Genomic DNA, 12,581 nt, shown 5'->3' with positions numbered 1-12,581 from the left:
TATAGCTCATCAAGCCTCACAGGTGCTCAGGAAGAGAATGCAACAGATGAATGAAAGAGAAGCTGTTCTGCAGGTGACTTGGGGCCAACAGCCCCTAGATGAAGCTCAGGGAGGCTGCGTGGGAGGATGGGCTGGACACAGGGTGCAGGCTCCGTCCCAGCGGTCAGCAGGTGCCTAGCTTAGACACAGGGCCAACCTAGCCTCCACCACCCCTACCCAGGGCTTGGTGGCGCCCGGCCACTGGGCTCTGGTATGTGTTCTGCTGCACCAGCTCCCCATTCCCCTCTAGCCTCACTGGCCCCCAAACCCACACTAAGTCAAAGCCCCAACCTGGGGCCCACAGGCCATGCCACTCTGCTGACCTGTCTGCTTTGTGGTTTGAAAAATAACAGGAAATTTCTCATAAAAACACAGATTTCCGTTTTCTCTTGAAAAGGTCAAAACATCTGGCAGTGTTGCCATGTGCCGGCAGGCCGGGCCAAGTCACAGCTGCCCGTCCACCCAAGGCCTTTGCTTCTCCACCCTCAGGACCTGGAGGCTGCTGAGGGTGCCCTGTCCCTCCAGGGCCACTGGGCTCATGTGGACTGCACGTGGCTGAAAGACTCGGCAACCTGAGTCATGGGAGGAACAAGTAACCGCACTTCCAGCTGAGACCAGGAGCTTGTTGGCAAAGACCACCACCATTTCACAAGGCCAGCTGACATGGCCTGGACGGGAGCTTCCGGGCAGGGTTCCCCACGCAGTTCTGACCAGTGCTCACTGTTGGATGTGGCCCGGCTGCTCTGATGGGCCATGCACTCTGGACATTCAGGGTCTGCCAAGGACTCGGGCCCCTCTGACAGCCAGCTCGGATGCCCTGAACAGATATGCTCACTGGGGTGCTGGCATCGATGGAAAGTACACAGAGCATGTGGCCGTGGCTGGGTCAGTCCCTCACTCGAAAATGCTACGGGGGGATCGGCATTGACCAGGAAAATAAACCCGGGCTGTCCTGCCTCCTTTACCACAAGGACATGGCACAGGGCACTAGAGACAGAGCATGAGTGCCAGGGCAGCATCAGTGAAAAATCATGGCCAAGGGGAGAGGAGGCTGTCAGGAGAAACACCCACTCCCCAGCTCCTTCACTGGAGGCCCACCCCAAAGGTAAGAAAGCAGATGACAAGAGGACTGAGTGAGGGGTGCTGTGGCTCTGGACACCCGAGTATCCGCAGTGACCCTAAACATTCCCTCCCACCAATGTGCAGTGGGGAGAGCTCTGAGTTTCCCTAAAGAAAACCCGGCTGGCGCGTTACCTTGCCGCACACCGGGCATCCTGACGGCTCCTTCTTGTAGCGGACCAGGTTCTCGCCGCCGGCCTCCACGTCTTCTCTCTTCACCCGCCGCACTCCTGAAACCCCACCCGCCCGACAGAGAGTCAGTGCACATGGGACGGGGCACGCCTGGCCACTTCCACATCAGCTGGGTCACCTCCAGCTGGACGCAGGACAGGGATGCCCACGAGTGGGACCAAGAAGCGATCGGCGTCACTTGTACATGACAAATCAGTCTACCCACTTCTCCTACCCGGGGCCCCAGGGAGAGGAGGCAGGCTGCCCATGGGCTCCCAGGCCTTGCGCCTGAAACTTGGAAATACCAGGGCAGCGAGCATCTTGAGTATTACATGTAGAGAAGTTGTAATGAGCTACTGTTAAGGAAGGTATCTGTACTCAATCTAACTCAATCAATCTGTGCTCAGGCAAAGGTGGGGTTCTTGTAGGTGGCTGTGAGCAGGCAGGCCTTTTTATTTAAAAAATACTAATATTCATCCTTCAAATTAAATCAGCTGAATCAGGATCAAGGTAAAAAGTCAGACAGTAACAAAATCTCTATGGTTTTAAGGCATAACTTCATAATTGGGATCAAAACAGACTTAGAAGTTCACATGGAACAGGGAATCTTTGAATAAAAGAGAGAACTTCCTCTCTAGTGGCCTGGACACCCTGACCCATCTTTCTGCAGCCCAGGTTTATGTCAGTCAAGAAACACCTGACTTTCAGCCGCAATGGTGGCACCTATGGGCCTGCCTGGGGCTCTCCAATCAGGGTCCAGTCCAACCAGCCCAGCGGGCCAGGCACAGTGACCATCCCCACTGCACCGGGGAGGAAATGGAGGCCCAGGAGGTGACCGAGACCACCCAGCTGTAAGTGGACACCAGGTTTGGCTGGAGAGGCCCTCAGTGCCCCACCGGCTCACAGAGGGAAGGGGGCAGGGCTCATGAAACCACGTTAAGGACGGCCAGGTAAAAAGGCAGGGTGCTGAGGTGATGCAGGATGCCACTCCAGGTTTATTTTAAAGGCTGTGGTGACAGGTGTGTACACACATCTGCGTGGACCGATCAGACTTCACACACGACCTCATTTTCTTACTTTCCCCCCCAACCTTCATATACTTCTTTTGCAATTCTATGTAAACTGAGTTTTTTCAGACTTCATAGGAAGGTGCTCTGCTCAGTGAGCGTCGCTTACAGAGGGCTGGTCGGCAAGAGGGTGGTGGCTTTTAGGGTCAAAATCAGGATTACTAAACTAAAATGCTGTTTTCACAGAGGGTCTGAGCAGGCTCTGAGAAAACCCCCCGGTTGGGGACAGTGCTCAGAACACACCGGCGGCCCAGGTCACGTTCCCTGCCCAATGCCCCTGCCCTCTCCTCCGGGCTGCTGCTGGCACAGCTCAGAGTCTGCCCTGTGGGGTCATGTGCATCCCACGCCTCATTTCCAGTTCTGCCTCATTCCTTTGTCGCACCCCATTACTGATCCCAACGGAATCCATCTTTCTCCTGGCCTGGCCGCTCATAAACCCACCACTTGGACAGGCAGCCCCCAGGCGCCCCAAGCCCACTACAAAGGGCGAGGGTCGTCGTCCAGAGCAGGAGGAATAAGGGGGAAATCACTGGTGGCCCCACCCACAGCATCCGCCTGGAACATTTCTGTTCCTCGCACACTGCTGAAAACAGACCCCACGTGACATTCCATACGCTGCTTTTCTCTTACTTTCTGTCATATTGAAAGCATTTCCTCACCATTCTAAATTTAAAAACTCTTTGAGAACACACTTTTAATGACTGCATACCGTTCAGTCATACAGTCTAGTTTTCTCAACTTCCCCGCGGTGGAGCATTTAGGACGCTTCCAGCAGCACCGACCAACGCGGGACGCTGTAAGCGGACTCCCATTGGGTGGTGCCTCGCGGATGCGCACACAGGGCCGGGATGCGCACACGGGGGCGGGGCCCGCATCCCCGACCACGCAGGCGCGCTCACCTTCCAGGTGCCTCCTCTGGTGGTCCAGCATGACGTCCTTGCGGTAGAACATCTTGCTGCAGACTTCACAAGCAAACTTCTTGTCCCCATGCTTCTTCTTGTGCTTGGAAAGGTTGCTGTTGGTGGAGAAGAATCTGAAACACATCTCACACTGGAACGTCTTGTCGTCTGTCAAAGAAGCAAACAAGAGGCAACATTTCGGTAAATGACGCCGAGGGCAGGCTCAGCCGAGGGCCTTGGGACTGGCGTTGAGGCTCAGGTGAAGAATGGCCTGAGCTGGAGGAGGCCCAGAAACAGTACCACCTGAGCTGACGGAGCCCCGGGCCAAGCCAGGCCTGAGCCAGCCGAGTCCTGATGGGCAGAGCGGACATTCAGATCAGTCTTTGTCCACGAAGCCGCACCCGCCCTCCTCCCCGCGCATCACGCATCACCCACAGAATCTTGGGATTCCTGGCAAGGAAAGAGGCCCGAATCCACAGCTGTCCTGGGCCCTCCCCACCTCTGCCGACCTGACTGCAGCCCCCGTCCCTGCTCCCCCCAGCCTCAGAGGAGCCACCTTCTTCCCCGCCGCTGCACCTGCTCCTCCGAAGCCCACCATCCCGTGCCCCTTCCCTCCCATCTTGCCCTCCCCAGGCTCCTTCCCCACGGCACATAAACACCCCCTATTTCTCCTACCTGTAAGCAAAACTGTCTTGTTCCGAGGCCCCCTTTAGTAGACATGCATCCCCACCCCCTGCCAAATACACCCCTCCCCCACAACAAAGCCTCCAGAAATACCCACATCCCAGTGTCCTGGCCTCACCTCCAGTCCCTCTTTAAAGGAGCCAAACTGCCTCCCCCCAGGGCCTCTGACAGTCCCCACTCTGCTCTCTCCCTCCAGGCGCCCAGAGCATCCCCTCGGCTCCCCATCATCCCGCCCCCAACCACAGCCAGCGGGTGCAGCCTGGAAGGCCTGCTCCCTGGGGGCACGACCAGCAGAGCCATCGGGCACCTCAATGGTTGTCTGCCTCTGCCCAAGTCTGGGGGTCTCAGGGCTTCACCCAGCACAGGCCATCAGCCCGCACTCTCCGCTCTGACTTGTTCTCTGCTCCCCCTCCCCTACCATGCCCACCTTGCTCCTTCCAGGACATGTGGCCTAAACCAGCCCCAGAAGGGAGCCCTCACTGCCCACTGGCCTTCCCACAGCCCCAGGAGCCCTGGCCCTTGTCACCTGTGCAGGTGGGCATGACACAGGTGTGTGTCCTCCAGGGCAAGGGCCTAAGGACACACTCTGTCACCCTAATTTCTGGGTCCTTGGCTCTGGCCCACTGATCAGTCCCCAGAGTCCATAAATGTTTGCAAAGTGCACAAATCCCAGAGACTGAAGGCAGAGGTTCATTTTCTATAGTGGTTCTGACTGGGGGTCTCACTCATGGCTGCACAGTGGACCTCCACGTCCAGGAATCTCAGCCTGGGCACGGGTGACCACTGGGCCGGATCGTTCTCCAGGGTGGGGCCATCCTGCGCACCACACGTCAAGCAGCATCCCCGGCCTCCATCCACCGGAAGCCCCCACCCGGCGCCCTCCCCAGGCAGCAGTTAGAACCAAAACGCCTCCAGCCCCTGCCCGATGCCCCGGGGGCTCAGGCCTCAGCAGCTGTTTTAACTTCTCCCAGGTGACCCCGACATGCGGCGCAGGTAGGTCCCTCGGGGAGGGGGTCTGCACGGCCCCCCGCACCCACGTGTGACCCACGTGTGTGCGTGTGCAGGACGTGTGCTTCTCAGACAAACATGCCCATGCGTGTTTTAGTGGCTACGTAACATCCCACCCATCTCATGTATCACTGTTGACTTTATTATTTTTGACAGTGTGGGTGACTTAGTGATCCTCAGTAATGCAAGTTTTTTTTTTTTTTTCCTTTCCTGCTCGACTTCCTCAGCACGGATTCTTAGGACTGGGACCACCAGAGGCAAGGGCCACACCTTACTGTGCTGTTCCATCAGGTCACCAAAGACCCCTTCCCACCCACAAAGGTGAGCCCCCAGCCCGGGCAGGTGGCCCCACTGGCCCTGGACCCCAGCAGCGTGGAAGGTGCACGTGTTGCCCTTGGACTCAGCTTTCTCTCCAAGAGAAGTCCCTCTCAGTACACGGAGGGAGCCCACCGCCAACTGTTTCCCCGTGGCGCAGATGTGGCTTCCTCCTGGTGAGAGCGGGCTGGAAGCAGCCGTCCAGTGCCCAGGCTGTCACCACGGGTGGCTTGCCCTTGCCGTGGTATCCACAGGTCACCAGCTCAGGAATGCAGACAGCCTCAAGGACAGCCTCTCCCACCCACGCTCCCGCTGCCCTCGACCCAGGTCCACGCTCACGTTTTAACAAAACGCAGCAACTGAGGACGGACGCCTATTATGTGGTGTACGATCAGGCCTGCCAAGATGGCTGTCCTCCTGCTCTGTGTCCACTCCTGCTCGACCAGCCCCTGCTTCACCCATACCTGCCCATGTGAACTGCTTGCCCCTCGCCCCACCTAGTGCTTGTTCTAGTCCTTAGGCCAGCACAGAGCCACCTGCCAGTTTATCAGAGGGGAGCATCTGCCCAGTGCTGGTCGTTAGCCTGCGGGGCTGGGAGGCGCGGGCGCCCGCTGCCGGCTTCCCCGGTACCTGATGAGCCCACCTGACGTCAATCCCCCGTAAACAGCCACAGCCGCCCTCTCCCCCGAGGAGCAGAGGCTGTTGCGTGTCCTGCCTTCGTGTGCCACCCACAGTGTGGTGTTGCTGCAGGATCCTCTGTGTAAGGTCCTCTGTCCAATAAACCACTGAAGACTCTGTCGCTGGCCCCAGCCTCTTTCTTTGGTCTCAAGGCTGGTAAACTACAGGGCCTGCGAGGTGCAGCCCCACACGTGGGCTCGGGTGCAGAGCAGGGGCGCAGGGTCATCGGAGATGGGATGGTGGGTTTCGGGGGGAGCCGCTGCACGGGAGGCTGAGGGACCCTGTCTTGCCTGAGGGCCATTTAGCCGAGTTACACCAGCGTCTGGCCACACCGGGACAGGCCCCACTCAGTGACAGCTTGAGAAAACCTATCAGACTGCTCATTTCAGAGCGTCTCCCCAACACTGCACAAACCCTTGACTTAACGGTCTAAGGATGACACCTCTGCACGTGAATAGCATAAGAAAGTGCCAGAGTGTGCAGATAGCACGGTGTGCAGATGAGCTCAGTTGCCAGCTTCATCCGTTGTTTTCCAGACAAAACGTCTAACCTTTGAAATTAGAAACTGCATTTCGATTCCGGGCTGCTTGGTTCTTCCTATACAATGAAGACAGACAAACGCCTGGTTTAACAGAATCTTTTGCTGACGTGTAGCAACCGCTGCTCTGACTTCTTTAATAACTTTGTTTCATTTGTGGCCAGAGAAATAAAGGTAAAAAGAGGACATCCTCTCTTCCTGGACTTTGAGGGTCTGCCTCACCCAAGACCCTGACAGGATGTGGCATCTCTCTGCAGTCTGATGGCGCCCCCTGCACTCCTGCAGAACCGAGTGTGGCCACACAGGGCGCCATCCTGCTTCCGTCAACAAATACAGCAGAGGCCCATCCGACAGACAGGGCATCAGAGGAAACAGTGGGGAAACGGTTGGGAACACCTGGGATGCAGGGCTCAGAAAGCAGATGGGGTCACATGCTGGAAGTTCATCTGGAAGCTTCCGAGGCCACTCCATGCCCTGATGGACCCCGCAGAGCAGCTGGAGCTCAGGTGAAACAGGCTCACCGGCCGCTCAGAGAAGCCCCACTGTGGGAGCAGGGCCCCGCAGATGAAGGGGACAGGCGTGGTTTCAAACAGGAGCCCTCAAAGCGGAACAAACGATAAACTGAACCAAACAAAAATACGGCGGAGGCTGCAGGAACAGACGCTGGACGCCACCAGTGGAGATTCAGGTAATGCGTTAGGTGACGGGGTTAAGGGCTCCCCAAGAGATGTGGGGTGGCCGGCACCTTAACGAGAAGCAGCATAGAGGTGCGAGGGCTGCACATAGAGGCTCCATGGGAAGGGGGTTCAGAGTCAAAGGCAAATCTGATAGGTCTCGAAGCTGACTGCCACTGGTCCCCAGGCCCCTGCCTCCCACCCGGTGTATGATGGCTCCCAGAGGAGGGAGTGACCACCCCCACCTCCGTCCTCCCTGGGTAGGAAGCAAGGCCATGCACCTCCACCCACGACCCACAGGGAGACAGCCTCAGGGACAGGATGGGGCATCCTCCACTGGTTCCCCTGGCCGCACACGGGGATTAATACATCAGGCACATGCCAGCCACCAGCTTGGCCAGAGACAGGACCTGAGACCCTTGTGCAGGCCCAGAGAGACCCCCCTCCCAGCCACAGGCTGGTCCAAGCACACCGGCTTTAACTGCACATGAGGCTCTCTCTCCTGTGTGGATCCCCAGACAGGCAGGCTTAGAGTGAAAACGGTCTCCTGGGAGCAGCCAGGCCCTGCCTGGGTCCAGGATCCAGGGACAGAGGAGAGCAGACAGTTAAGAAAGGTCCAGCTGACAAAGATGCAGAAGTCCCCGCCCCCAGCCATCACCCCACCTCTCCGCGTACTTCTCTCGCCCGGAGAACAAATCCTACACGGCCGCTCACGGCTGCAGGGAGGATGAAACCCCCTGCTTCTCACACGTGGGCCAGTGGAACATGTGGAATAACAGGAAGTCAGAGCATAAACTTCTTTTTACACGGGAACATTTCCACCTGTGAGTAACAGCTGCCTGAAAGCAGACGGAACGGAGGAGGACGTCGAAGGAGAGGCTGTGGGATCCACCTTGACTCCCCGCGGAGGCGCACGGTTCCCACCCGGTCGGGCAGCAGCGTCCGCTCGGGTGGCGCGGGCCGGGCGGCCGCTCACCTGTCCTGCAGTTGTGAAACTCCAGGGCGCTCTCGATGCGGAAGGTCTTCTCGCAGGTGCCGCAGCGGTACCTGTACTCGCTGTCCACCTGGTGGGAGGGGCCGTGGTGAGAGGAAGGCCGGCGGCAGGTGCAGGCGAGGCCGCCCTCCTCCACGGGGAGCCTCTTCACCCACCGCCCGGTGTGTGTGGCTCACGACCCTTTCCTCTCCAGCCCTCCTGCCCAGCTTAGGGACATGAACAATTTTCAGTCTGGCCACCCCGCGGCCTAGGAAGAGAATCCCACGTTCAGGTGCCCTCACTGCGCACGTCCGCCGCCCGCGCCCTCCTGGCTCGTCCCCGAGCCCTGTCCGCGCCTGCCCAGGCCCCGGGCCCCCTCCCCTCTCTCGTGACTCTTGCTTCAATGTGATCTGTTCTCCTCTGTTTCCAGGAAGAGCCCCAGTCCGCTCACCCACCTCGTTCCTGCTGTGCTTGTAGGAGACGTGCTGCTTCAGACTCTCCTTGCGGCTGAACAGCTTTGCACATTCCTCACATTTAAACAGCTTGTCACCTAAGGAATAACCAGAAAAGAGCTGCTTCACTTCTCCAGGTGAGCTCGGAAACCACGGGGCCCACCTCGGACATGCTGCCCAGCCCCCTGCTCAGACAGGCAGCCCTGCACCGACACTGAGGCAGAAGAGGACCTGGAGACGGGCGCCTCCTCCTTTTTCCTACCCCTCAAGGTGACCCCATCACTGTCCCCCCAGGTACCCCCATCCCCCAGACACCCCCATCCCCGCCCCTGAAGTGTCCCCAACCCCCAAGCACCCCCATCCCCACAGGGGCCCCCCATCCCCATCTCCCCACCCCCAGACGCCCACCCAGGGGCGTGGCCGCAGGGACTCACCGTGTGAGCGCACGTGCCTGCTCAGGTTGCTGCTGTTCTGGAAGACCTTGCTGCAGATGCTGCACTGGTAGACCCGCCTGTGCTCCCCGAGCTGCCGGACCAGCTTTCGCCGGATGCCGTGTCGGCTGGAGAGAATGAGGCTCCTCTTGAGGGTGATGGTGCCGCTCTGATGATGGGGGAACCTGCCAGGTTAGACACACACACTGGTAAGACAGGTGGGACACGAGGTCGCTGGAGAAAAAGTCCAGAGTTACATCATCTTGGAAAGAGCTCCTTTCAAATCTTCCCAGCCTGACGGGGGCAGGGCAGGGACCATGCCCGGTGTCCCTCCAGCTTTGGGCTGTCTGGAGGGGACAGACACCCTGAACGTGCAGTGGCATCAGTTAACTTTTCACGTACCAGCCACACATGTTACTGGGCTTTAGCTCTGCCTGCCAGGAAGCTGGAATTCAGTCTGGGCCTCAGCTAAAGTAACCACATCTGTTCTTTTTCACTGGGTCTTACCTCTACCCTGGTTCCTATTTCCCCTGAACCTGATTTTTCAAATTTCTTCTCCCTATTAAATGTGTTTCTGATGGAAAGTCACCAATATCCTCTGGCGTAAGGCAGAGTGAAAATGGGCTACATTCACCATTTCTGACATCGCTCTGTTTTTAGGATTTCCGCAGGTTCCCGGACTACCCAGGGCCAGGCAGGTTTTGACCAGGCAGGCTTTGACACTCCAGAAAGGGCCCTAGTTTATTCCACTTCAGGGCAAAAAAAATTATATAAGAATAATAACTAAAATATAAATATTTTCTCTATTCATAAAAAGAAGAAGAACACCAAGTGTTAAACTTACAGAAATTCAAACTGTTTTATCACAGCAGCACTACTCACAACAGCCAAGGCAGAAAACACAAGTGTCCTTGATGGAAGAGCGGATACACAAAATGTGGCCCGTCCACAGGACGGCGTATTATGCCGCCTGAGGTGGAAGGGAATTTTGGCACCTGCTGCAGCAGGGATGTGCCTTGAGGACACTGTGCGGAGCGAGACGGGCCAGGCACAGAGGGACCGACGCTGTCCGATCCCCCTACGTCAGGTGCCTGGAGGCAGAGGGGCCTCATGCAGGGTCTTCACAGAGACGGAAAGCAGCCCGTGGGTACCCGGGGCGGGGAAGGGGGTGGGGGAGTTACGGCTGTGTATGTGTGGAGTTTGGGGAAGGTGAGAAAGTTCTGGAGCTGGACGGTTGGAGGCACAACAAAAACCACAGCAGTGATGACACTATTTCACCCCCTTTTTGTGCCACGTAAAACCAAAAGGTTTTGATGTAGACTGGGAATTGTAACTTATTGAGAGATTTGGAATTATCAGTTTTTAACATTACACAAGCCATCTTGAGTATGTTCACAAGCAGATGACCATTTTGTACAAGAGTCACATATCAGATAACCACAGTAAGAAGGACCCAGGCCTGCAGCTCTAGACACATGAAATACAGGAATATGACAGAAAAAGACTGAGCCACTTCTCCTGTGAATGCATTTAAAACCACCGAACTGTATGCTTAAAAATGGTTGATGATAAATTTTAACCCATGTGTATTTTATGACAATAAAAAAAGTTTAAACAATGGATGCACTATTAAACTCCTGGGCTCCAGAACGTTCCTGCTGCTGTCCAAGCATGTCCACTTCCCACCGCAAGAAAGAAACCAGTCCCCTCTCATCAGGCCATCTGCTCCATCAGCTGCCACCGGTGCTTCTGCCCCAAAGACGGGCGGCTTGCTGCCAAGACTTACTTGGGCACGGAGCCAGCGTCGCTGGCGGTGGTGGCCAGCTTCCCCAGCACCAGCTCCATGATCCGCTCGTCCGGCGTGGCGGTCACAGGCTCCACCTCGGTCATGATCTCTGCCACTTGCTCTGTGTGAAGGGGAGGGGACAAGCTGTGTCACCACCGGGGCTGGAACAACCCAACCCAGGGGACACGGCCAAGGGGCCAGAGCCAGGCTGAAGATGTAGGCGCGGACTGCACGGTTTTCACGGGAAAAAGAGACTGGCAGTGTTTTAGAATCCACACACTTAACCTGGAGGTTTAGAAAAGCAAAATGTCACTCTTAAAACTGGAGTTACAATCTGTGATTCTTTTTTAAAATCACAGTAGTGATAACATTATTTCAATCCCTTTTCACACCACCTAAAACCAAAACATTTTAATACAGACTGGGATCTTATAACTTATTAAGAGATTTGGAAATACCAGTTTTAATAATTATACAAGCCATCCTGAGTGCGCTCACACGCAGATGACCATTTTGTACAAGAGTCAAATACCAAAAACCACAGTGGGAGGGCCTGGCCTGAAGCTCCAGACACATGAAACACAGGAATATGACACAAAAGGACCGAGCCACTTCCCCCGCTGTGATGCGTCTTCCTAACACAGCGAGTACTTTGTGAAACAATCACTTAATAAGCTTTTCACCTCTTTCTTGTCTTCTCTACTTGCACAGAGACGCAGGGAGACTGTCCAGGGAAGTTTAAACCACTTTTCCTGAGACTATTATGTGAAGGCTGCTCCCTTGAATTCTCCTCTTTAATTCTGGGAAAGAACAAGGATTTCTTCTCACTCTCACAGAAGGAAGACTGGGAGAGAGCAGACGGCAGAAAGAAAAACTGCCCAGGGGTCAGTAAAGGGGGTAGCGAGGGGACTGGCTAGTATCTGAGCACCACATCCGGTCCTCACACGGGAGACCCCCCAGGAATCCGCTGCTGCTGGGTGCTTCCGGCAGAGGCCGTGCTAGGACCGGCAGGACGTGGCCTCGTGGGGACTGTGCACCCGAGAAAGTGGGTCTAAGGTCCTTCGAAACTCAACTGAGGCTACTGTACAGTCAGAGAATCTTTAGCCATGGCCTGGAAACCTGCATGCCCGTCCACAAGTGATGGGGGAGCGGACGGTGGGACACCCACAGTGGACAACGATGCTCGGCAGCGAAGGAGGAGCAGCAGCGGGGAACCTGACGTGGATGAGTCTCCCCCACGTGCTGTGAGCAGGACGCTGGGCACAGAGAGTGTCGGGATGGGGAATGCCAGTCCACGCCGAGACAGGCAAGAAAGTGGCCAGGGAGATGGAAGTGCTCTCTGTCCTGAAAACTGGTCACAGCGGTGGACCCACTTGTCAAAGCTCACAGCCTGCACGCTCCGCAGTGCCAACTGCACTGCATGTAGGTTGTTCTCGAAAGAGCTGATTCAGAGGAGAGACGGGCTTCGATTCTTTCTCCACAAGGGCTCTCTGTGCTGTTTTTCTGCCTGGCAGGAAGGCAACCCGGCCTCGGGTCCTTCCCCACTCCTGTTACTCCTCCCCCAGGACCACCCTCACCCGATGGCTCCTCCCCCAGGACCCCGCCTACCTGCAAGCTCCTCCCCTGGGACCACCCTCACCCGATGGCTCCTCCCCCAGGACCCCGCCTACCTGCTAGCTCCTCCCCTGGGACCACCCTCACCCGATGGCTCCTCCCCCAGGTCCATCCCCATCTGCTGACTCCTCCC

General features: G+C 56.8%; 1 protein-coding gene across 3 annotated transcripts in view; it reads right to left on the bottom strand.

Moving 5' to 3' along the window:
• Window positions 1–12,581, bottom strand: part of PRDM15 (PR/SET domain 15) — a 51,441-nt gene that overhangs the window by 19,483 nt on the left and 19,377 nt on the right. For all 3 annotated transcript variants that reach the window (XM_032461066.1, XM_032461133.1, XM_032461152.1), the window contains 6 exons: window positions 10,835–10,955; window positions 9,052–9,233; window positions 8,621–8,715; window positions 8,169–8,256; window positions 3,296–3,463; window positions 1,294–1,388 (listed from right to left, as the gene is read on the bottom strand). In XM_032461066.1, coding sequence (XP_032316957.1) covers window positions 1,294–1,388; window positions 3,296–3,463; window positions 8,169–8,256; window positions 8,621–8,715; window positions 9,052–9,233; window positions 10,835–10,955 — 749 coding nt within the window. The remainder of the gene's footprint in view (window positions 1–1,293; window positions 1,389–3,295; window positions 3,464–8,168; window positions 8,257–8,620; window positions 8,716–9,051; window positions 9,234–10,834; window positions 10,956–12,581) is intronic.

This window comes from Camelus ferus, chromosome 1, assembly GCF_009834535.1.
Source record: "Camelus ferus isolate YT-003-E chromosome 1, BCGSAC_Cfer_1.0, whole genome shotgun sequence".
Classification (NCBI taxonomy): Eukaryota; Metazoa; Chordata; class Mammalia; order Artiodactyla; family Camelidae; genus Camelus; species Camelus ferus.
This window is presented reverse-complemented; position numbering and strand designations above follow the sequence as displayed.